Below are 26233 nucleotides of genomic sequence, written 5' to 3'. Positions count from 1 at the left end.
TTCGCACCGTACGTAGCTAATCGTGGCTAATCAGAGGTTTGGGGGAGGAACGGCAAACTAAACACAACAAAGTAGCTCTAAAGGAATGAGTTTTCAATCTGGATGATGATTTAAAAGTGCACAGCTCCCAATGGAACTAGCAGATCGAATGACCTGGACGTTTCTAGCAGGATACGATCGGGATGATCTTTCCGAAGTATCAAAGTATCTTCCGGAGTAGGCACAATCTACCTACATCGAAAGTATATTCTGAAATGGGAAAACATGTCTTGGCATAGATGGAGCCCAAAATTAGCAAATTCTTATGGAATAAGAAGGGCCTTTAGGATTAGGATTGATCTAACGGAATAGGATTGATCTAACGGAATAGGATCAGATCTAAATGTTTATTTATCCTGCAGGAGGAATCCGATGAGCTGTAAAGCACTTTTTCACATGTCCACGTAGGGGCACCTTGCTAGCACTTTGCACTCTGACTTAAAACTTTCGTGACTGCAGGAATGAATATTCTTTGGTTCTTTTGGTAAAGTCACGTTGATAGAAAAATACAAAAATAAAAAGTGAATAAAAAAAATTGTCAATAAAAATAAGAAATAATATTTTATTTCATTTATTCACTTGATTTTTATAAAAATTGTTCAATCTACGTGACTTTACCGAAAGAACCAAGAAGATGACTGTTGTTGTAACGTTCTTACCCCGTGGACATCTGTGAACAAAAAGAGCTTCATAGCTCATCGGATTCCTCCTGCAGTATGACCACAGATTCTGACTTCTCAGAACAGAAATATCATTCACGAATAGGGGAGATATCTTACGGAGTGAGAAAGTGAACTTCTAGAATTCTAGATTTGAAGCTTTCGTGACTGCAAGGAATCATCTTCTTAGGTTCTTTCGGTAAAGCCACGCAGAAAGTAAAATAAAATAAAAACAAAAATCACGACGTTTCGGAGGCAACACAAGTCTCCGTCATCAGGTGGGACCGTCACAGCCAGATTAGCTGTATCAACGTGTTGCCTCCGAAACGTCGTGATTTTTGTTTTTATTTTATTTTACTTTCTGCGTGGCTTTACCGAAAGAACCTAAGAAGATAACTTCTAGAATATTCATTTGGGTTCGGTGGGGTGGGGGGGCTCGGTGAGGGGGCGGGGCTGGGTGGGGCGAGGGGCTCGGTGAGGGGGAGGGGCTCGGTGGGATGGGGGGGCTTGGTGAGGGGGCGGGGCTCGGTGGGATGGAGGGGCTCGGTGAGGGGGCGGGGCTCGGTGGGATAGGGGGAATCGGTGAGGGGCGGGGCTCGGTGGGATGGGGGGCTCGGTGAGGGGGCGGGGCTCGGTGGGGTGGGGGGGCTCGGTGAGGGGCGGGGCTCGGTGGGATGGGGGGGCTCAGTGAGGGGGCGGGGCTCGGTGAGTTGGGGGGACTCGGTGGGGGTCGCGCGCTCGACTCAGTGGGCGCCGCCACTGCGCATGCGCGCCGCCATATCGTCACCGCCGCCTTCCCGCCATGTCGCGCTACGGCGGAGGTTCGTGAGGGCCGTCGCCTCGCGTCTGCTTTTGGTTTCATTTTTATGTTTGATTGTTGCTGCGTAATGACGACGAGGCGTCCCCCACACCTCGTCGAGCCACGGCGATGGCCGAGAGGCGATACGCGCGCGGTCACCTCTTTATCGCCGCGTGTCGTACCACGCTAGCCGAGAGCGATGGTGCTCGTTGGGGGCTACGCGCCGCGGCCTAAGTTGGAGGTGGCCCTCAGAACACGAACGCGTCGGGGAAGTGTTAATTTATAATGTTCTACGATTAATGTTGGGGTGGGTGGGGGGACAAAACGCCGAGTTGTTAATTGTTGACGGCGTTGCTTTGGTCGAGGTATGTGTGAGGAGTCGAAATCGGTTCAGCACCTAGGGGCCTTTCGCGACCAATATCCATAATAGAGGTTGTTTTGGGGGGGTGTTAGATGGCGTAAATATATGAATGTGTCGTTAAACACGCCACCACCCGACACAGTAAGGTTTGTTACGTAAACAGAACGTGCCAATTCGTTACTAGTACAACACACAGCGGTGTGTTGGTGAGCAAATCCACAACATTGACAATCGAAGTCGACTACGCGTTAATTCTAGAATTGAAGCTTTCGTAAAGTCACGTAGGTAAAAATAAATAATAAACATTATTGAAATAATAGAATTAAAATAATAAATCACGACGTTTCGGAGGCAACACAAGTCTCCGCATCAGGTGGGACCGTCACAGCTAAATTTACTGTCTCAAGTGAGGAAAAATTCCAAGAGACAAGCCCTTAAATACAAGTTGAGGGGGTGAGGGCAGTGGATTCCGATTTGTGGTTTGAAAGGGCAATTATCGGAAGAATTCCGTGATTTGTGTGGAGTTTTTTGTTAACGGGAAGCACAAATGTGTTTGAAGTCAATCGGTCCCGTCTGCTTTTCCACGCTTATAATTGTGCTGCTAACCCTGACGCAATTATCTGACTCAATCAACTCCCGTGTAACAACTTAAAGAGAGTAGTGAGCTGCTACATCAACACCCCCACACGAAGACTAATTGTGTTAACCAAAGAAACTCAACACATTCGTCAATAACACTGCCTTGAAAGAAACAAAATATTGCACGTGTGCCATGCAGAAGGGTCATTGCCCGAAGCGTCGCCGATTGTATATTTTTCCATTTAAGGTCACAGTTAATTCTAGATTTGAAGCTTTCGTGACTGCAAGGATTCATCTTGGGTTTTTTTGGTAAAGTCACGTAGGTAAAACAAGATTAAAATAAATGAAAATAACTAAATTAAATCACGACGTTGCTACCGAAACGTGATTTAATCTAGTTATTTTCATTTATTATTTTTTTCTTTTTACCTACGTGACTTTACCGATAGAACCTAAGAGTAAGGTCACCGTGTTGTTTGCGAATGTGAGGGTGATATTTATGCATATGTAGCCAACGCAGCAGCAGCGGCGGCATCACCAATTGTAATATTTCTCAATACTACGTTTAATCAAGTGGTCTTAATGCTGCTTGAGATTAGCAATTCGTATCATTTGGCGTCAATGTCACTTGATAATATTGGTTCAGTTACGATATGTACACATTTTTTGTATAATGTGTATGATACTCTTTGGTTCTTTCGGTAAAGTCACGTAGGTATAAAATAAATCACGACGTTTCGGGCGCAACACAAGCGTCCATCATATTTGATTGTCTACCTACGTGACTTTACCGAAAGAACCAAAGAGTATGGATTCCTGCAGTCACGAAAGCTTCAAATCAAGAATGTGTATGATGTATATACTTTGTGGCATTGTCTCAACCGGTACATATTAAGCAGTTACACTATTTTAGTTTGACCAGGTAAGGCCCCCACTGAGATATATTCCACATTGCGATCCGGCTACCGCAAATGATAGCTCAACGATGTGGCTTGTCACGTGGACATTTATAGCAGCAGCCGAATACCTCTAAACGCTTGGTTCTCGAGCATTCGTCAAGACGTATCGTCAGGGTAAGACTCGTTTTTTGCAGCTGCAAGCTTTATGGGCTTTCTTTATACAGCGTACTGCTTTAACTAACTTCCTCTCGAGGTGTGTATAATTGTCACTGGCCATGCAACGCGACATTTGTCTGTATGTGCGTACGAACAGGAAGCATTCTTGTTTTGACCACTAATGCGTAACACTTGACACGTTTGAACCGTGTCTTAACTGGAGGCTGAAGCAAGACATAAATTGAGACATTCTGACTGAAGTGAGAAATTTGAGAACTCCGTGCATTTAAATATTGCCAACATTTTCAGTCTTCGCGGGAAATAGGACGACGATTTCAGAGAAGTGGGTTTTTGCAAGGAATAGAGGACTTTAGACAATTGCCCAGCTAACGTTAAGTCTATTTGCTGCGGGCTAAGGTAATTCATATATTAAATTACAAGCGATGAAGATGTATTCGTAGACCAAATGTATGAAGCAGTTAACCAGCTTCTAAATGGCAGAGTACACTTCGTCATAATAAGGTGCGATGAGAGGATGAGTCTTACATTTGGCATCAGAAGGGAGGAACGAAAGGAGATGGATTGTGAAATCGCAATTTCACGAGGTATGGAAACTTTGTGGGGGTTATCTTCATCCAGTATGGATAAACTGCGGCTGACGATGTGTAATTAGGGGTGCAACGAATATTAAAATTTTCCATTACAATTTGGTAAAATCCTGGCATTGTTAGTATTGGTATTTGGTAGAATTTTATCGAGAGAAGAAAGATGCAAAGCCGAATATATAGCGTTGAGCATCGTTGGCCACCTTAATAATGTGACCGCAGCGTTTACCATGGGTGGTCGTGGGGCCTGAACGGGCCAACCTCTACAACAAGCTGCCAACAACGCCACCGCTTGGCCATGTCACCGCCCCATGCAGATGAGAAGAGTCGTTTCTACGAGTAACCCTGTACTTTCCTCTCAACAGGAAATTCAGCCTCACTTGAGTTTCACGGCGCAGGATAATTTGACTCTGACTTGGGGGTCAATTATATTTACAAGCAGTGGTTGCCATTGGGGGTGCTACAACGGTTAACGTATCACACTATTAAACATGAAACGTGTTTAAATGTTCTCGTCAATAGTGATCATAATAAAACATTGTAAATAACTAGTGATTATTTTTAAACATGTCTGTAAATAAAAAAAATACATTTCATTGCGTGCATTTGACCTTTTGGAGAGTACAAAATTTTCTGCCGTGAGTAAAGCGGTGTCGTGTCCGTGCTTGTTGTCGAGTGTAAGGTGTACATGGGCAATCTAGGAACCAGGGCTTCTAAGGCAGAATTGTAGCAAGCGTTTGGATACTATGGCGCGCTGCGTCACGTGTGGGTGGCCCCTAATCTGCCTGCCGTTGCCTTTGTAGAATATGAGGACACAAGGGACGCAGAGGACACAGTGCGGGGACTGGATGGGAGGTGAGTCGAACTGCTCTTGCCCTCACCGCACGCTGGGGCAACCCACACACGCACTGCACTCGCACCTCCCGATTAGCACGGTTGGCTACGTACAGGGCGGAAGAAGTTCATCATACACGCATACACAGGGCTCCATAAGAGGGCTGCCACAACGTGGCAGGACTAGAAAAAAAAGGCTAACTTTGGTGCGACCTGCAATTGCTTGCTCACGCCACTGCTTGCAGAAGGGTCTCCGCGAGAGCGAACTCCACAGGGTCTTTGGTCTACTCTTCCACGTTGACCAGACGTGTTGGTTTACTTTGGCTTTTGTGCCTGAAGTGACACTGACATGAGGCTGGTGTTGTTGACATTTTTTCATTTGAAGTGTGACGATCTTTTTCCCCTGATAGGCAGGGGGGCTGCATTCTCTAGCTATGATGTAGGTGCTTAAAATGCAGAAACCCCGACTGGAATAGAATGCCATAATGTGTTGTCCTGCTTCTGCCATTTGTGACACCACGGATTGTAACCCTTCGACGTCTTTTTCGGGCTGTGCTGTGTTGGCATCCGTGTCCAACGTTTCTCTCACCACGTTGGTGGGAGATTTTTCAGGAACCGAATATTTCAGTCATTGAATACAATTCGGTTCCTCAAGAAGGGCCCGGCACGTGGAGATAAATGTCTTGGCGTCGTGCCGAACTTCATGGGGGGGGGGGGGGGGTACTAGCCGAAAATATGTCAGGAGAGCGTCATCACAGCGTGAGCACAGAAAACCCCCAGCAGTTATATTCGTTAGCATCATCACGATCCATGATGGGCAGATATCCCGTAGGTGTCCACTACACAATAATGTCTTCTTGGTTCTTTCGGTAAAGTCACGTAGAAGGGAATTAATAAAACAATAAAAATAAAACATAATAAAATAATATAATATACTAAATTTTATTTCCATTCTTTTAATATTTTCATTTTACGTGACTTTACCGAAAGAACCAAGAAGATGAATCCCTGCAGTCATGAAAGCTTTAAATCGAAATTAATAATTTGTTTCCGCTCTGTCTGCTGTGCCAATATGCTCAATTAATACCACATCTTTCTGGCACCAATCTCCTATGTCGCTGTCAAGCCATTCTCTGGTAGGCCTTCCTTGCTTTCCGGTTCCTTTAATTTTTTTTACACGTTTTTATTGAACTCACTTCGTCTGTTGTTTCCTCAAAAAAGAAATCTTGTAACTCAATTTTTACACACTTCCCAAGTGCCATCGACTGCAAACTTGGTATAGGTGTGTCATACTGATGACAATACTATATTTTATCATTAGAAATTAATAATATATATTTTAAACAATCTTTTTTACGGCTCTAATTGTCGACGCTCAACTCACATTGGCTGTAAATCACCACGGTTCCTTACGTCACGGCAAGCCGAGGGGAGCCACGCCGAGGGGCGGGGGATGTGGAAGGAGGGGAGGGGCGATGGGGGAAGGGAGCAGGGGGAGGGTCAGCTCGGACAGTACATTTCTTTAAAGCGTGTTTTAAAAAATATATATTTTTTTAAATATTTTTTATTCTGAACAACAAAATCCTTTTAATTATCCTGTTGTCCATCCTGCACGTGTGTAGTGCCAGTTTCCTTCTCAGTACTGCCTGCATCAGTAGCCGAGTCAATGAACACTTCATGCAACCTCAGTTGTATGGGTCGGTTGACGTTTTGACATTTAATACGGAGACAGATGTGCGTCACAGTGGAAGAGTCGTGTTTATAGTGTACGTGTGTATGTTGAACTTCTTTCGCACCGTACGTAGCCATACATGCTAATCGGACTTTTATTTTGAATTGGCCAAACATGACTCGAATTGCTGAGTGTTTCCAGGATGAATGCGTAAAAAAAAAACAAGTTAAACCGTTGAGGAGAAAGTGAATGGTGAATGAAAATTGAGTGCTGGGCTCGATTACTTTTCAAGCTGTCCACGCATAAAGTATTGGGGGCCTGTTTGCCAAGAGTATAGGTTACTAGGAGATAGAGTTGAGCAGTAAAATGTTATGGTTGGTTAATGGCATGCCTTGTTCCACATTTATCTTTTGATGGCTATACAACAGGTTTGTATAGCCATCTCTGTTTAAACAGATGAATTTGCACACCATTTTTTGTGTTTTAAAATAAAATAGAAACTCTTAGACAGTGAAGGTTTCTCTCAGGGTACATAGAAAAACATTGGTAATTCTTATTATCCCACCTTAAGTCAGCCTTTTAGAAATAATAAGAATACTTTGTTAGACTGAGAAAACCCATCAGAGTTGTGCCGGTGGCTTTGCTGGTTTTTACTGGATTTGCCGTGTGTTGTCCTTCCCCTGCACCTCTGATTAGCACAGTTGGCAGCGTACGGTGTGAAAGAAGTTAATACATACGTACGTTGAGCGTGAGCTGTACCTGACCAACAACAAGCAAGAGGCAAGCGAGTATCGCACACTTTGCGTTTATAAGGCAATTACCCAAAGATCTGCACTTTTATCATATTTATTAGTGCCGTTACATAATCCCAAAAAGTCTGCCGGACGTGTCTGTTCACGATTCCTTGATTTCATACGCAACTTCATTAAAAATCATTTCACGTAGCTGCTCCCAAGTTACGAAACCAACCCTGTTGTCTTCTCTTTGGATTACCACTCTGCTATCACTCTAACTCTTTTAAACATTAATTATTGAGGTTTCAAACAATACAAATGCGATTATACGGAATTGTTTCTTAAGATCATTTGTTTTTTATTCACTTTCAATTTTTTTTATTTTATATCTTGTTTATTACCTCTTGCTGCTGTGTCTTGTCTGCCTGCCGAGTCACCCTTGAAAAAAATCTATATGGCTCAATGGGTCATTTACTAAGATAATAAACATCGGATTCTGATAGTCCTTCGAAGATGGTGCGCGTCTGCGCTTAACTAATCTAAGGCACTCCCTGTCTCCGTTGGCCAGCCCTGGCCCAGTGGTGGAGATGCTTTATTCCTCTGGTGGTGGGGGGGGGACAGTCTTATTGTACAATCACCGTGGGAGTCCCCGCAAAGTGGTGCGGTGAGAAGTCTCCAGTGCGTTATTGACCTCGGACAAGTGATGGGCATGATTGGCTCTCATCCATTGTGCGTAATACGGTTTGAATAACCACATGTTCAATTCCACAGCAATGGCCTTGGGGCAATGGGACACAGAACCGTATGATTACAGCGCATTAACATAAGGATCATTTGGGGCTTTTATCATTAATAAATGTTCTTGCCCAGCAAGTTCGGTGCGATACGCATTTGATCGCTGTGTCAGAGGTCAAGTTTATCCTGGTTAAGCGTGTGGCAACTCAAGAGACCTGGACAGTCTCAAAAGCCCCCAATGATCCTTGTCAACGCCTTTTGATCATGAGGTTCTGTGTCCCATTACTGTGGAATCGTAACATGTTGGGTTTCAAACTGTGTTCAGCACATTGAGTGAGAGGCACCTGTGCCCATCATCTGTCTGGAGAACAGTGCACAGGTGTACTGTATACAGGAGTAGTTTATACAGTAGTTCTATACGACAGCACAAGCAGGTCAGTGCTGTTTGCAATTGAGACTCGGCTGGTGCCACCACTTAGCAACGTCCTGAAGCGCACGGCAAATGCCGGATGGCTTTTGGGACTTTTTTTTGGATACGTGAAGGAAGATTTGCTATTGCCGTCTATGACAGATGCCGGTTATTGGAGCATTGAAAATGGTAAAGTCCTGGATAGCAAGAGTTTTTCTGAAATTGCTTTGTGTAATTTCCCATATCTGACAACCAGTCCTGTAAGGAAGACCTGGGGAAATGTACCGACAAAGCAAATACAAGTGCAAGGGTAGCGAAGTAATGCACAACTGGATCAAAAGTATGAAAAGCAACACATGCAAAAATCTTCAGTGAAATTTGCTTGGGTCTGGCACGATCCCTTGCACGTCTTTTGTACTTTCAGTAACGTGGCATTGCTTTTATGGCCCCCTCTCCAGGTTGCTCTGTGGGTCTCGCGTAAGCGTGGAGATGTCCAACGGCGTGAGCCGGCGCTCGCGCTTTGGCCGCCCGCCGGCGCGCCGCCCCTTTGACCCGACGGACCGCTGCTACCAGTGTGGCGAGCGCGGCCACTACGCCTACGACTGCCACCTGTACGGGCGGCGCAAGCGAGGCGGCAGGTGGGGCGCTCTCTCTCTCCCGCGTGTGGGCACTCAAGCGTCTTGTCAGCACCAGCACTCACCTGCATGTGTCTGTGTGTGAACGAGGGCGTGCACGTGTGTGAGTGTGTATTTGAATGAGCGTGTGTGTGCGCGCACACGTGTTTGAAAAATCAATGTTAGGTTTTGCTGCCGTTATAAATACCACAGTGTACGCTATAAAACCAGGCACCCCCTTAATTGAGATTTCTGTGGGGTTGTCCTAATCGAGGTTGCATGGAAACATGAAACCAATCACTTGCAAGTGTTTGTACATGTGATAGTGTGTGGGTGAAAAATATACAGGAGGTGGCGATGTGATGATTCGGAGCAAGCGTTCAGTCAATTGCTCAGTTTCTATTGGGTAAGGCCCATTGAGCCAAGAAGCTCTTTTTCAATTTGTCGCCTCTGGTGGCAGCTACTGTCAATGATTTTGAAGTACAACTTAGTCTCGAATCTAAATTCATTCTGTAAAAACCATTATTGTGCCAGTGTGTCGGCCAACACTCCAATTATTGTTAGAGATCTGGTTGGTGGATTATGCAGGGATGAGAGCATTGATGCTGAGTGAGATAACCCACCTGCTCGGGCAAACAAGGGATGAACAGGAGTGAGTACAGCAAGTGTAATTCTGAAAAGCTGTTCTCTGGATATTCTAGTTCCTCCCATACACCAACACACGGAAAGAAAAAAAATCTCAAGCGGGATCCGCTGGACAGACATCTTGAATCATCACTGATTTTGGACACATTTCAGTCAAACACTTGCACGAGATTGTTTCTCCCGCCTCTTCCTCCTCTGCCCATTGGCGTACTCTTTAAGTCTGCAGGTGCCGTTTGGGCAAAGTTGGTTGCACGCGCAGCATCGCAGTGATGTGAACTTGGTGAACTAATGGAGCTTCTTAGCATCCAGCCATCGAGGGCGGCACAAGTTTTTTTTTTATCATGCTGAGATGTTGTGTGCCAGACAGAGCCACGGGCGTTGTGGGGGGGATGAGGGCAGGGTCAGTATTCACAAGTAGGTTTGGCGACCTATCTGTTTCCCTCGTATGTGAAGGTTTTTTTGTGAGAAATCCGGTCTCCATTCGCACTCAAAATTCCTCGATAAGAGGCAAAATATCATGAGCCAGTACCCTCCCGAAAGCGTCTTGAGACTCGGTGAGGCTTATCCTCAATGAATGGTGCATTTGTAACAGTCATGTAATCGATTGTCCACTCAGGCTATTAACTGATTATTGATTCTTTCGATAGTCCTTTACTAGATTGTGTAATCGATTCCAGTTCAATTCTAGCAATGAAGGAATCACAGCGCGTGTTCCAATGTGATAGCCCGTTGCGTACAGTTTATAAAACTAACAGCCCTCTCTATAATCCACTGCTGGATGGACGCCTCGCCATGCTCTTATCGGTCATGTGGTGTGTGTCTGACCATACTTATTCACACGCTGATCAGTGTGGGTTAGTAAAGGTCACAATCGTTTTTGTTCAGCCATTGTCCATCTACGCCATGAAAACTAAATTAAATTTAACAGCTCCAAGTGTTCACCAGGTTTGTGACATCACAGTCATGTTGTGCTACTGCAGTTTGCAAGGATATTGATCAGTTTTGTGGGTGGGTATGAATTGGTAATTAATGAGTAAGATCTGCAGACACACAAGTTGCCACTTTTGTTTATGATTTAAAATGACGCTGTAAAGGCGGCGACGCTTCGGAGCCTCTGGCGCGCAATTATTGCGCGTCTTAACGATTTGTTGATTAAGAACGATTCTTACGTTCACTTCACAGGTGGAATTGTCTGCCTAATAATTGATTAATTCCAATTTGTGCAAATTTTATTTCTATTTGGGACAATCCAGCTGGAAAGAACAAGACAATGCACGAGTTACACGTTACAACTAAAATTATTACACGCAGATTGTAACGATGTACTCCATCGCCACAGTGCGTGAGTGGCAAATAATTTCATGCATAACAGTTGTCGGTTACATTTTTACATTTTGTAAATGAAGCTTGGGTTTCTGCAGATTTCAAAAAATTCTAAAGATTGAGTGGTTATGTTTCTTGGTGCTGCTTAAACATGTGTTACATTTCTGTCTTTTCATATGTATTGATTTTGTATGCCAGTGAGTTTCAACTCCTAATCTGTGGACCACAAATAGGTCTGCCAGTCAATTGGTTTCTGCTACAAACATGTGCCAGTCAATGTATCTGTTCACACGGCGAATAAAGATAGCCTTGGAAATCTGGACTGGAGTATTATGGTCTGTCAACTGGAGTTTGAGAGCCACTGTTTTTTCCAAATTGTATGTAATTTGGAACTGAAACTCCACCCTAATGTGCTGAATGAGACCAACTTAATTTTTCAGTTTGTATCTTCAACCTTTGAATTAAATGTGATTTGCTGATGAACCAGTAATGCGTTTTAAATGTCTACACCAGGTACCTTTTGGCTTATGGGCTCGAATCGGTTCCTCATTTTCATCATGAGAGTGGAATTTCATTCATATATCATTGAGTATGACGTTTTAGTTTGTTGGTAAATTATATATATTTAAAATGTTTCCTTTTAACCCCACATTTGATGCTGATGTGAATATCCATTAATGTAAACTTTTGAAGAAAATTAATGTTTAAAAATTGTAGAGTGACACCACTTAAACAGTATCATTGCTAGGGCTTAACTCTAGTGACAAACAAATGAGTGTTTATCATGACGCTAACTGCATTTCTTTTGAGTGCCATGTTTTGAACCGTGCTGTCAATGTTAATTATGCTGCTGGTCCAAACTTCCAGGTTGAGTGCGTCGCGTGTGATCGTCACGATTAAACGACGTCTAGGCGAATCGGGCCTGTCAGACCAAGCAGCGAGCGAGCGAGACAAAGCGATCGATTGCACGAGCCCAAAGAGATGATGAGGATGATGATGGTGGTGGTGGTGGGGATGATGAGGCCGCTGATGTGACCTGCCCGATTGACAAGACGTGACGGGTGATCCTTCCCGAATAAAGTCTAATCTAAAGCTGCGGCGGGCGGTCAAGCCTGTGGTCCGAGAGCGAGTTGGCGCTCGGTGTGAGCGCGTGGCGGTTGAGGGGGGTGAGACTCGGCGACTGGGCCTCCTAGAGAACCCCGCGCCCGGCACAAAATCGAGAAATCGAAGGCCGTCCCATCGCTCGATTGAAGACGCCTAGAAACGTTGGACCGTCCATTAAGCCCCGACCCACTAGACCTTCTAGACTCGCTGCAGTGACCGTCGCCTGGTGTGCTGTTCGAAAAAGGTTGCTCTACTTAATAACATTTACAAATAACTTATCTTTTTTGCTGTAATATTTCTTCTGTTTAAAAGAAAAAGTATACATACCAAAAATGGTTGTGCTGCACATAGACTTGCGCATGCACGCAATTCACAGTTACACCTCTGGCATCGTAGCTCTATATGCTGCGTTATTTAAAATCACACACAAACAGACACATCTGCAATTTTTGTTAAATGCATAAGTACCGAGTAATACTAATTCTTCACATAGCTGCCTCTGTCGCTTGCATGCACACACACACACACAATTTCTCCTGCACAGCCCTGCAGGCTAAATTTAACCAATGCTGTAATTGCCATGCTTTTGGAGGCAGCTGCTGCAGCATCCCTTGCAAGACCGCCAGACAATTTTTTACATTCTTAAAGTGTTGTGCATTTCTGGGTACGTGATAAAGAGACGTGCAATTGGAGCGACTTTTTTTCCGTTTAAAGTTATTGTCCTGCCTATTCCTCTGTCTGATGAGGCTTGTCATTTCTGATTTAGAGCTTTACCTGTATATATACACACACATACGTTGAAGAATTAATTATTTTAATTAGCTTTCAAATTGGCTGTTATTCTCCACTATTGACCATTGAGATTGTAAACATTTGGAGAGATTGGAGTGGATAACGCATTGCGGGAACCCTCTTGCCGTCGCCCTGTTCGATTATTGTTTCAGTAGTGCCAGGGTAAAGCTTAGGAGGCTCATAATGGTCGTGCCAGAGCCACTGAGCTGGCACCTCTGATATCCTGGCCTAGAATTCAGGCATCTACCCTGAATGAACTTGAGTAGAGTTGGCAATGCCTGTTAAGCCATGTGAACAAATTATACGGTCAAAGTCACACACAAAGTGCCTGCCTTGCCAAACAGTAGCTTTAGATAGCGACGAATCTCCATCAGTGGTGGAAACTCCATATTTCTGACAGAATGCTATCAAAAAGTGGGTCGTATCAACCCCAGAAGCGTGATCGGGTGATAACCGCTCACAGAGCAGCGCAATCCCCCATGTGAGAGAATGGCACACAGAAGCGGATGTTACAGAGCTACCTCTGAGGTGCCTTCAAGTGAGCTCTTGTCCACACAGTAGGGGTGCAGTACTTTCCCACCTGCCCTGCCACTGGGGGGAACGTTTAGTGCACGACAGTCAAACCAATAATGATCTCGCGACCTGACCTCGACAAGAGAGTCAAGCAGCTCTACCAGAGCGCCACCTGGCTGGGTAGTTCCTCTTTACCCATTATGAGAGAGGTGGGGGGGGCGGCGGTGAATGGATTTCTCAGCGAGGCAGGCGACCGTTGGCGATTTGCTGGCGCGAGAGGCCCTGGCGGCCGGGCAAAGCGAGGGCTGCTGCTGCTGCCGCCGCCGCTGCCGCCACTGTCGTTGCTGCTGCTCGTGTGTTGATGTTGCGAGTTATCGTGGCTCACGCTCTAACCGGAGTCCTCCCCCCGCGTGTGCGACGGCGCGCAGGAGCCATTCGCGCTCCCGCTCGCGCTCGCGCTCCCGTTCCCGCTCCCGCTCGCGAACTCGCTCGCGCTCCCACTCCCGAGGACGGCGCTACTCCCGCTCTCGCAGCCGGTCCCCGCGCAGGTACGAAAGCTCCCTGGGCCCACACGCGACTCGGGTGGGAGAGGTGCCCTTTGCAAGGGGTCCCCACTGGCTGAGAGACCCATACAGTGAAAGAATTGACTTTGTACTATTGAACACACATGTGCGAAATTAGTGCGGCTTAAATTTGTATCTTATCGAGATTTATCCAGCGCTTTTAGCGAGGCACTTTACAGCAATTATAAAATTGCACATAGCACGATTACGATTTGAAATTTCTAATTGGGCTATTGTAAATGGCGGTGTAGTTTTTCTACAGTTAAAACAAGAGAGATTGATAAGGAGGGGTTGGGATAGGTCTGGTCATAGCTGGAGTGGTGCAACAGAATGCTGGGGGACTGAAAATCAATTGGGCGTCATTACATTTGGAAGACAAAGGGGGTCGGCAGAGGGACAGGAGCCATTAGGGAGGGCGCCGGGACCGTGAGCGAGTTTAAGTAACTGAGAATTACCGTTTGTGAGCCGTTTTGAAGTGGTAGGGCCTCAGGTGTGAGGTGAAGTTGTCGGTTCCCCCACCCCTGTGGGGTCTAGTTAGGTAGACTGCACGCCACGTTGCCGCTCGCTAGTGAACGTATGCCGCGTGTAGTTGCGGTGTATGTTATGGGAAATGTCATTTATTCATCTGTGACTCAGTCCATCAATCGCAGCACTCACTCAAGCAGTTTTTCATCGTAAGGCGTTTTGAGAGTTCATTATCACCGCATGGAATCGGGTACCTATGATATTGGTGATAAGCGGTGACTTAGGGGGAAATCTTGACCGAAAAAGCTCACCATGCTAATATTATGCGGGTTTTTAAAAGTATCCAAGCACTTTCACCATTTTCTTGGTTCTTTCGGTAAAGTCACGTAGAAGGGAAATAATAAAATAATACAAATTAAACATAATGAAATAAAATTCTCACGACGTTTCGGCCACAACGCAAGCAGCCGTCCTCAGGTGAAGAACAGAGCTGTCGGAAAGACAGCGTCCGAAGTCTTTCCGACAGCCCTGTTCTTCACCTGAGGACGGCTGCTTGCGTTGTGGCCGAAACGTCGTGAGAATTGTATTTTATTATGTTTTATTTTTATTATTTTATTATTTCCCTTCTACGTGACTTTACCGAAAGAACCAAGAAGATGAATCCCTGGAGTCACGAAAGCTTTAAATCGAAACTTTCACCATTGCTCTTGATATTTTGACATTAGAGTCGGGATCGATTTTGTTTAAACAATGAACATCAACATTTGGGATACAGTTATGTTCATTATGGGTGTGGACTTTATCCAGCATTAAGTCTGTAGGGGTGGCAAGTTGGCTCAATGGGCCTAATACAACTCCTGTCGTGATCCATTGAATGAAATAGATCTTTACTCCGAAGATACGTGCATAAAATTGTGCGTGTAAGAATTGATTAGGATGTATTTAAATTATTTTCAAATGTACCTTTAGGCTATTGGAACAAACGAGACAGACCGTAGGAGACGATACCTACAAGACATCAAATCGGTGGGTCGGGAGGTGAATAGTTCTAGGGTAGTGTTGTTAACATTGTGTATTTTGCATTACTCGTAACCGTTATGTGACGCTGGTAGCACATACGGAATGTTATTTTAAACTTGTGTATCACTAAAAGTGTAATTACACCTATGTCAGTCGGGCGATGTGCCTTTTGGATGCGTTTTTTTTTCAGTCCGCGTTAAGCAGGCAACCTGTGGACCAGTTTCCACATCTCTTGAGTCTCGTCAGCTGGGTGTGGCCTGTTAAATGCTGCCGGGTTGCTTGGTAGAACCATTTCCTAGTTAAATAAAAATTGGGATTTGTGAGATAGTATTTTCTGTAGCGCAGTGTTCTTCATTGCAAGGCCCGCGGGCCACTGGCGTCTCCTGGTGGCCTTTTGTGTGGCCCCTGATAATAGACAAATGTGAAAACACCCGCCATCATCGTCGTGCTGCTGTAAAACCCCCCAAATGGTTTCAAATGTGTGGCGGCCCTCACACTGATGATCTCTTAGCGGAAAAAGTGCCCACCCGCCTTAGAAAATTAGTGAAAATAAAAAAACATTTAAATAAAGAATAAAATAGAAATAACTAAATTAAATCACGACGTTTTGGAAGCAACACAAGCTTCCGTCATCAGGTGGGACAACCACAGCAAAAAAACTAAATTACTGTAGTGGGCACTACAGTAATTATGTTTTTTGCAGTTCTTTTTTACTGTCGTGCCCACTACATTAATTTTGTTTTTTGCTGTGGTTGTCCCACCTGATGACGGAAGCTTGTGTTGCTTACGAAACGTCGTGATTTAATTTAGTTATTTCTATTTTCTTTATTTTCACCTACGTGACTTTACCGAAAGAAACAAAGAGTAAAGAACACTGCTGTCGGGTGAGGTGTGTCAGCGACGAGCTGTAAACTGGATGTTACTTTCCTGCTGTCCACAGGTCTCGCTCGCGCTCGTACGAGCGGAGGCGAAGCAGGTGAGAACGACGCCACCTTTCACACCTCGCCCACCTCACCGCAGACTTCACGTCATCTCACACCACTCCTCTCAGACCTTCACACCCCGAACCCTCACCACTCTCAACCCTTCTCTTACACCTTATCCCCTAACCTTCAGTCTTACCGCTTCCCTTACACCTCATCCCCTAACCCTTACCACTCTCACCCCTTCTCTTACACCTCATCCCCTAACCCACACCACTCTCATCCCTTCTCTTACACCTTATCCCTGAACCTTCACCAGTCTTACCGCTTCCCTTACACCTCATCCCCTAACCCTCACCACTCTCACCCCTTCTCTTAAACCAAATAAAGACAAAGATCCCCCGTATAGCCTTATCAGACTGCTGCGGGCAGGTTCTGTTAGCGAGCACCTATGAAGGCCAGAACGACACACGAGGGGATGGGTGGCCAGCACCACGCCTGGCCACCTTTGTTTTCCTAGTGGTGATGTTTACTACACACCGCGCCAGATACTCATTTGAGGCAGCCTCAGGGAGGCCCAGAACCGATTCAGATCTCACTCCCCCAACCCTCACCGCTCATACCCCCTTCCCTTACACCTCACCCACCTCTCGGACCTCACCCCGCTCCCGTCCGACCTCGTTATAATGAACCCTTCCCTCCCACCACGTCTGGTGCCGGCGGTGGCGCAGGTCCGGCTCGGAGCGGAGGCGCTCGCGCTCGTACTCCCCCCGGCGCCGCTCGCGCTCTGCCTCCCCTCGCCGCTCGCGCTCGGGGTCCCTGCGGCGACGTTCGCGCTCCCCCTCTCCCGCCCCACGCTCCAGGTCGGCCGCTCGGGGGGGGGGTGGTGGTGAGAGAGGTCGGGCTGGCTTAGTCTCCCGCCACAACGGATTCCGGATCGCTGGTTATAATCGAGATTTTTTTTTTTTAATCTCGGAGGGGATCCCATGAGCTGTGAAGCTCTTTGTCACTGATGGCCAGAAGGGGGGGGGGGGGGTCAGCGGGTGAGCGAGTTTACACGGTCGACTGGGAAGTTGGGGAATGCACGTGACTGTACGTACTGTTGAACTTCTTTCGCACCGTACGCAGCCAACTGTGCTAATCGAAGCTGCTGTACAAGGACACCACAAATAGACACGGCAAGAGGGATACCTAATAATTGTGGTCAGACCATGGATTGATTTGGCTTCGTTTTTTACTCGCTGTATTCTAGTTCGCTCGTAGGCCAGGACAGTAGGTGGTACGTGACTTGGTCGACATCGGCACAGCGAGAGGTTTACTGGATGTCGCGTGTTGGGTACGGGATTATTTTCCTGATCACTAACCAATATAAACTAAACTAAAAACTAGACAATCTTTTATTTTACCAGGCAAGGGGCAACTAATCATACAGATCTATTTCAGAAGCGACCTAGTTATCACAAATGATAGCTCAACGTAGTGGCTTTTGTGGAAATGTATAGCAGTCAAATACTCTTTAACACATGTTTATAAATGTGGAGGGAAAAAACCGGAGGACCCGTAGAAAAATCCACGCGACAACGGAGAGAACATGCAAACTCCAAATAACACAACAGGCGTCAGGGTCAGGATTGAACCCACGACCTCCTGTATACCAGGCGAGGTACTTAACATCTCGCCTGGTATACAATATTTTATTCAAGAAATCGGTTCTTTTTGTCTTATTTTTGGCATGAATGACCAAAGTTTGAACTCGGATTGAATCCCAGGGGTTCAAAATTGCCAGCCCGGTGCTGTGGCACATGGCTTTTGTTTGTGCAGCCGGCTTCATGGGTGGCAGGGTGGCATTGATAACCCTTGTGCCTCAGCAAGAAGGTGCCTGGGTTCGATTCCCGACCCGGGCCCCTTTCTGTGTGGAGTTTGTATATTCTCCCACTGTTGTGTGCATGGGTTTCCTCCCGTAGTAAAAAAAAAACACAATGCATCTGTTATTGACCAAACATCCCAATGCCAAATATTACCTTAAAGCACTCAATTGGGATCACACACAGCAACATCGACCCCTACTGCTAAAACCTGGCAGGACCCTGCTTAAAGTCTTGAGACTCGGTAAGGTGTTTCTGTGTAGACTTCCTGGGTAGACGAGCTTAACAATAATAAAATGGTCTTCATGAAGCATGCGATGTTTGGAAGTAATCGTGAAGCACGCTGTCTGTCGCTACCCCTCACCCTCCACCGCTTTGTCATCACAGCCGCTCCATGTCCCACCGCAGCGCCAGCGGCCGCAAGGACCTGGACTGATATCGCTGGCGAGGAGGAGGAGGAGGGAGAGATACGATCACACACAAGATAACTATGGGCAGCCCTGCCCACTGCCCGACAGCACAGCCACTACTGCGCTCGCACGTACACATGCACGCACACGCGCCTCGTCACCACCGCACGTAGCACCGCAACCAGTCCTTGCTCCTTTAATTTCCCCAACTCCTCTTGCCGCATTTGACCACCGCACAGCTGCAGAGGGTCCGTGATAAGCCCTCGGTAACAGGACAGCCCCGCCTGGGTCTCTTCTATCCCTCTTTTTTTTTTTTCCACCACCGCACGACCGAACTGTGCCAGGGCCGTGCTCCTGGTTTTTTTTCCACTGCCAGGACCAGAGCCGCACTGCTGACAGTCGCCCGTGTCACCTCCCGCAGGTGCGCCCACTTCTGCAACGTACAATGAAAATGGTCTCCTCTGTGTCCTCAACCCACCGATACAGATTTAATTGAGTTCCATGCTTTGGTTTCATGGCTCTGTTTGGCAAATAGCCAGTGGAAAAGCACCCGTCATCCTGGGGGCCAGTGGAAAAGAGAGGTGTATCGGGAGAGAAGTCCTTAATAGTCATGTTTGACCAATTCCCTTATTCATGGGCACGTAACGATTCGGAGCATACTCAGCATGTTGGCGATCTTGGTCGTGGCGATATATAACGTGGCGGGGGGTGGGGCGGTCACGATTCGGGTTCAAGGATTGTTTTCTCGCTGTCTTATACCGTTTCGGTTATTGCCAGCCTTGTCCTGGCTTTTGCTGGTCCTCTGCTAGCTGATATCCACGTGGGCAAATTGTATAGATTGTACATAATCGGTTCAGGGGCGTGCGTCCGAGCATGATAATTGATTTTTAGCCACGATTCGTTACACGCCTACATGTTAAGTTTTGTTTTAACGTGGGAGGAAGCTCTGTGCCCGGAGAGAGATAATTCTTTCTCCCGACTGCCCAACACGCGACTGTTTGAATCCGCCGATGAGGGATTGCCAAACATCCCCAGGGTGCGACGACGAACATCTGGGGTCCATCCCATCGCTTGCAGGGGCTCCCCCACCCTGCTGTGGAATTCGATTCCCCGTCAGATGATTGACCGCCTGACCGTCGGAAGGTAAAAAAAAATTAAAACGAACCCGTTCTGCCTTGCTTTCACAGGCGGAAACCTAAATCAAGTTACGAAATGTACGGTTAGCAGATCAACCTAATTGCTATTTTGCATTGGGTTAGTGTTTTAAATGGTTGATAATTTGGCCAGCACCACGTCCGCTGACTTTCACCCAGCAGAACTCCGAATCCTTCATTGACAACATCTCTCCAACACATCCTTTAACACGCCTGTTTGCGGATTTATACATAACTTGGCATCTCTTGTACGGATGTTGAACTTCTTTTGCACCGTACGTGGCCAACTGCTAATCGGAGGTGCGGGGGAAGGACAACAAACTAAACTCACGCACGCACACGCCAATATGATTCTGGAAAATAATTAGACGTTTCTCCCCTTGGATTTTCATCAGAGTTTTAATTTGGCGTGTAAGAGTGATTGCGCCCAGATAATAATCCAGTAATGCTATAGGCAAACGAAACACTTCGAATTTTGCCGGCCGGACCATCAGACCTACTTGCTGTACAGGCAGCACCTCGTCGGCCCAGTATGTGGACGTCTCGCGCACGCATGCTCGCGATCCGCCAACCCCTTATTCGCACATCTAATCAAAACCACGCCTAGTGTGGTTATATCGGTGTACGCTGTACAGCATAGTACTTCCACGGGCTGTCAGAAATGTCATTGAAAGGGAGTTTGTGTGTGAAAATAACATGTAGTTGATTTTAGATACGAATGTGGTTTTATATTAAATGTTATTTTGTCCTTTAGTTCCTGTGGCTTTTTTTATGGAGCTATGGGCCCCCACATGCGCTCTACCACGGCGGAGAGGGCGGTGCGAGCAACAACCATTGCTGCTTTACTTCCTGTGCTCCCCACGTCTCTGTACCCCCCTCCGCCTTCACCGACCTCCCCCACCGACCAGCGCAGCGAAGTGCTTCACGCTGGGGGTGGAAAGCCCCTCATCCAGCAGTGGATTGACCAGGGCTGCGTGCGTGTACCACCTGCGCTGAGTTAACTCGACCTGCTTGGAGGCGGGCACGAGCTACCAACATCTGGATGCGCGCAAAGCGCTTGTTCGTGTCGTGTAGCAAGTAACTCGACAGGTTAAAATAATTTGTGAACACGCTAACGTGTGAAGTACTGTATGGGTCCTCAAACTCTCCGCTTTATCCAAGGCTTGTTTATACTTCAATGTCGCTCTTCCTAACTTCACAGTTGAAGCGTTTGTGCAGCACAAACATTGCATCAATGCTGTAGTGGCCACTTCACAGCTATTGCATTTTTATTAGGAATTGCAACTTGACCCCTACCTAGCGGTGGTGTGAGGACGTCGCTTTCTGCAAGCGATAGAGCTGCTCTCTGGCTCTGCCGCGAACACACGCTCAGCAAATCGCGTACCTTCACGATTTCACTTTGTAAGTGAATGGAGGGCGCTGCAGATAGCGGGCTCTGAAATCCGAGGATTGCAATGCGTTGCCCAGTCTCCCGCGTAAATTTCCGTCCCGCCTTGTTATCTTTTGACTCTGTACAGCAACCTCTAGGCTTGCCGCCCTCTCTCTCCTCGCTGACCCCCCCCCCGCCGCTCCGTTTCATTCTTTACCTCTGCCCCTACTCAAAACAAGATCAGACCGCGGCATCCGGGCTAAACGCCGTCGCCCCAAAGCTCAAAACTGAGAGCGAGAGACGAGGTGCCGGGTTTGGACCGCGAGCGTCGGAGTTGCCAAGCCGCCGTTGCCTCCCGCCCTTTCCGCGGTGGAAAGCATTTGCGAGCGCTCGGGCCAACGGCTGGTTCTTGCACTAAGAGACCTGGTGGCTCGAATGCAATTGTGCAACACGTGAAAGAGCAACGCGATCGCAATGTAACCCTGTAAATGTCATTTCAATGCGGCGTTGATCATTTTTTTAGACGTGCAATTGTTAACGACCCCCTCCCGTGTCTGCGCGTGACCGAGCGGGACAAATGAGACACGGGTGCCTCCCCCCCACCTATGGCGGACAAAGCATTGCAGAGCCCGATAAAACTGAAATTCCAGCGGGCACGAACTCTGAACCGTTCAGGAGGGGGTTAAATTGAAAAATAATGCAATAAAGCGTTGAGAACTGCCGTACTTGTGTAAAACACCGACGCGCGCGAGTGTTGTACCCGTCGTGAAAGACGTAAGCTAAGAAAGGGCTTGTTTGAGACTCGGCAAGTATACCCCCCCCCTGCCGGCCTCCCTACCTGTGCCCGTAGGCCAGAGGTCGCAAACGGGTTTTGATTCCTTACCCGTACCCGGCCGCACCAGGGTCGCAAATGGGTACCCGTACCCGGCCGGGTACGGGTACCCGTTCCCTACCCGTACCCTACCCGCAATGAGTGACAAACGGCTACTCACCAGTGACTCACGGCCTACCCGTACCCGACTGGGTACGGGTAGCCGGGTATCGGGTACGGGTATCGGGTACCCGGTTGCGACCTCTGCCGTAGGCAAACGTTCTGAGGCCCCGCAGCATTTGTGGCTGGGTTCGACTCGCGCACGTGCGAGCCGTGCAATGCTTCCCTCCGCTCGGTGTGGTACAATGCAGGGCTGTCTCCGGGGTTCGATTGTCATCGGGAGCCGTAACTGCCACGTTTATTTTTTTGTTCTTTTTTTTTTTCGCTTTACCAGGCTATGCGTGGGTTTTGTATAAAATGCCTAATGTTTTGGAGCCAGTGTCTGCCACAGGTGTAATGTTGGTATTGCAAAGATTAAAATGAAGGAATTTCATAGTTAACCTTGCCACGACGACGACATGGGAAGCGTCAAAAGTCACTGCGTCCCCAAATTCAAATACGTTTTGGGTGGCAGTCTAAGGGTGGCCCTGAGGCAGTGATGGTAATTCCACATTCCTGTGGCGAGCATCGGCCTTTCTGTAAGACATACGTTTGACGTTAAGTGGTACTAATTTTACAGACCCCAGGGAGGCATGATGGGCTCGGGTGACCCCTGACCTAGATTTGAACTCCTAGCCGGAGGCGCCACCAAATTGGGGGCGAGGATGGCGGTTATTTCTGGCAAAGCACGTATGGTACACACTGAAATTCGGCCATACATTTTCAAATACCTGGGGTTTATTTAAAGTTGTGTGTCATGGGATAAAAGCATAATCTATAGCTTCTTCCAGCATCGTGAACAGCCATAGATGTGTGCTTTGTGGTGCGATTGCCGAATGTTTTTTTGTTTCCTGGGTCCGTCGGCTGTCGTTTGCTTGGTCATCTTGGGCGAAACCGAGTTTTTGCTGACAGCTTTTGAGTGTTTGTACTGTGACGTGAGTGGGTGATGTGGTTTACTTACGATGATTTGTTTTATGCTTCGTCTTGTTTACCCTCAATTTAATTTATATTTTTTTAAAGTCGTTAATATGTTCAAATCCGCCAAAAAGTTGGCACGGGTTTGAACGATTAATTACCACCCCCCCCCCCCACTCCGTTTGCGTTACTTGGATAAAATAATACAACCATTGTAAGAAGATAACCGTGGCAGAAATCTCCGTTGGGACCTGCTGAACTCTGATCCGTTCGGTTTCGTTTTTTTGCCACCCAGCTTCAGCCTGATCAGACATGATGCCTTTATAACTTGGTCGGCTGCTGGATTGTTGAGTGAGGTGAATAAAATTTTTTGTTTGAGCCAGTCAAAGCAGCGTTGATATCCCAATCTCTTAAAAGCACATCGCTTGTCCTCGTTTCCACGAAAAGATTCGCTCGGGTTTGGATCGATCGTTACGGTGTTACGTGCCGATTTCACGCTGCCGTTAATTGTGCTTTGTCTGCCCCGTGTCAGCGCTTGCATCCAGATTGTTCACCCTCTCGTGCATGGATCGTTAAGATGATAACATAAAACCGCTGCCTTGTACGGTGTGGACTAGAGGTCACTCGAATATCGAAGGGGTCTCGGAGGTAGCTCTGTGATGTCTGCTTCTGCGGGCCGTTAACTCACACGGGGGTTTGCACTGCTCTGTGAGGGTTCCGAACGGACACCGTCTCATGGATATGTATTTGAGAGCGCGATTCGGGATACAATGGAGGTGGGAAATAACAAAAATGTGAAAACCCAAGCTAATTTTTATCGGGTGTATTGTGAATTTTAGTCAGGATTGCGCCCCCCCACAACCCCTTCCGTCAGATCTGTTGAAAGTGTTTAATCATTCACAAAAAATCTGGTCATTGTCTCGGCAGTGGACTCCATCCATCGGCCACCTTTGAATACCAGCAAGCTCCGCTTCACCCAGAGCTTCTGCCGTGGTAGCCGCCTTGGCCACCACTAGGCGGCAAACACGGAGTAAGATGATGTCCTCAGAGGGGACTTGCACCAAAAATATTTGAGGCGTGTGCGCAGTACGAAGCCAGCCGTGGCTAATCGAAGGTGCGGGGGAAGGACAACAAACTAAAAAGTTTTCAAGAAATTAGTTTTCAATCTAGATGATGATGATTTAAAAGTGCCTGGCTCCCAGTGGCTTCATAATATCGGAAGGAAAAACGTTTCAGACGGCCGCAGAAGCGCACCTGAAAGTGCCAAGCGATGCGGTGACCGTCTTTGTTCGACGGTTATCCGAAATCCGCTGCGAGGTTGATTGGTGGATTGATAAAGGACTTGCAATTAGTGTTACAAGTTAAAATCCTGCTTGTATGTATATTGAGCTTCTTTTGTGCCGGACGTAGTTAACCGCGCTAATCGGAGGTGCGGGGGGGGACAACAAAACTAAAGAACAACAACAACAACAAGCAGATCTCACCACGCTGACTGGCGTGGGGAAATATTGGGGCGGGGACCGTTTAGAGTTTAATTTTTATTTTACTTTGTTCTTTCAGAAAGCCCGAGGTGACGACAGCGGCGTCATTGTACCGGTTTTCCGTGACGTTGCGTTCAATCGCATCGCTGATACGATAACGTTCGGCAAGTCGTAGCGGTGCACGAGAGGGTTAATCTGGATGTTGACTCGGCAGTTACCCTGAACGAGGGGGGTGAACGATGTGTGTGGAGGGTTTTTTTTCGTCTTCTGTGTTCATTTGCATCACTCCCGTCATTGTGTGTGTATACGTGTGGGGGTGTGATTTTTTTTTTACTATTGAGTCGATGTATTCGTGCAGATGACGACGATGACACCCCGTGTGTAAATAACCCGGCAGGTGAACGTGAACATGACACGACCACCCCTCGCGGCCTCCCGTTCCCCCGGACCTCGAGTGGACAAAAACGCCACCTCATGAATTTTTTGTGAGCGAGCTACTGACCATCTCTCCCCGCTGCGTTTTCCGGTCGATGTCCCGACTTTCCACTGCGCCTGCCTGGCAGCTTACCTTGACGAGGTGTTAACTACCTCGCCTGGTATGCAGGAGGTCTTGGGTTCGATCCTGACCCTGACGCCTGCTGTTTATTTGGAGTGTTCGTGTAGATTTTTCTCCGGGTCTTCCGGGTTTTCCCTCCACATTTCACATCGACATCACGTGTTTTACAGTATTTGGCTGCTCTCAATGTACACATGATAAGCCACTCTGTTGAGCTATCTTTTGTGGCTGGGTCGCTTCTGAAAGATATCTATATAGCTCAGTGGGCCTCATCTGGTAAAATACAATTTTTTAAATAGAAATCAATAGTTGAGAAAGTGAAATCAGTTTCATTCTCATGTATGTTGAACTTCTTGCGCACCGGACGCAGTCGACCGTGTTGATTAAGTTCTATTCAGCCCATGGCTGTTTTGCAGGCTGAGTCGGTAAAAGGAAGTTGAAGCGTATTAATTGAATCATTTGGGTACTGAATTCAGAAGCGCGCAATCTAAGGATTACATTTTGCCTTGCAAATTCGAATTGCTGTGAAGCTCCCGGCAAATGGGGCGAAACGTCTGACATCGTACTGAACAACACGCGGTACACCCTAAAACCGCATCGGGAGAGCTGAAAATTACTTTCAAATTTTCATTATCACAAAAACCTTCCGACTATTCAACGCATGGTGCTGAATGTACATTTAAGATACAAAAAAAGAACGCTTCCAAGAATACACCGCAGCCGTTCTTTATACACCCTGGCGAATGCCGTGCGGTCCGCTTGCTGTTCAGCAGCTGTAGATTGGGCAGGCAACGGGGAGTGGAACCGATCCATTCCTCGCCGACACCGACCTTGACGGGAGACCGCGTGGGGACTGTCGTAGCAACGATTGCGAGCCCTCGTTTTTTTGTTTCTGGCTCGCTTTTCTTTTTTGTTGTTATATTTCGTTTTTTGTTGATGCGTTTATTGGTTTCGAAGATGTGAACGAGCCGAGGCTTTATTATTTTTTTGAACAGCCAGAGCCTCGAATAAAGCCGAGTGATTTCACTGACGCCGAGTCGGGTGATTGAGATGCTTCTGTCACTTATTTT

At 47.0% G+C, this 26233-nt stretch overlaps 1 protein-coding gene across 3 annotated transcripts; it reads left to right on the top strand.

Annotated features, from left to right (window-relative positions):
- Nucleotides 1-1426: 1426 nt before the first annotated feature.
- LOC144734635 (uncharacterized) lies at nucleotides 1427-26193 on the top strand. 3 transcript variants are annotated; one of them, XM_078616907.1, is made up of 8 exons: nucleotides 1427-1519; nucleotides 4901-4952; nucleotides 8940-9119; nucleotides 13901-14020; nucleotides 15470-15526; nucleotides 16461-16496; nucleotides 17175-17306; nucleotides 18696-26193. In XM_078616907.1, the coding sequence occupies exons 1-8, from the start codon at nucleotides 1501-1503 to the stop codon at nucleotides 18742-18744; spliced, it is 645 nt and encodes a 214-aa protein (XP_078473033.1). In that variant the 5' UTR covers nucleotides 1427-1500; the 3' UTR covers nucleotides 18745-26193. The 3 variants fall into 3 exon arrangements, with proteins under 3 accessions (XP_078473033.1, XP_078473034.1, XP_078473035.1); XM_078616909.1 differs by lacking the exon at nucleotides 1427-1519 and adding an exon at nucleotides 1538-3752; XM_078616908.1 differs by lacking the exon at nucleotides 15470-15526.
- Nucleotides 26194-26233: the final 40 nt, after the last annotated feature.

Source organism: Lampetra planeri, chromosome 52 (assembly GCF_965212315.1).
Source record: "Lampetra planeri chromosome 52, kcLamPlan1.2.h2, whole genome shotgun sequence".
In the NCBI taxonomy this organism is placed as follows: Eukaryota; Metazoa; Chordata; class Hyperoartia; order Petromyzontiformes; family Petromyzontidae; genus Lampetra; species Lampetra planeri.
The sequence above is the reverse complement of the archived record's forward strand: the minus strand, read 5'-3'. Positions and strand labels throughout refer to the sequence as shown.

Excerpts from the sequence above, each read along its gene's own strand:
- LOC144734635 (XM_078616907.1), top strand. Across the intron at positions 4,953-8,939 it reads GTGCGGGGACTGGATGGGAG|GTTGCTCTGTGGGTCTCGCG; the intron begins GTGAGTCGAACT and ends CCCCCTCTCCAG. Across the intron at positions 16,497-17,174 it reads TACGAGCGGAGGCGAAGCAG|GTCCGGCTCGGAGCGGAGGC; the intron begins GTGAGAACGACG and ends GCGGTGGCGCAG.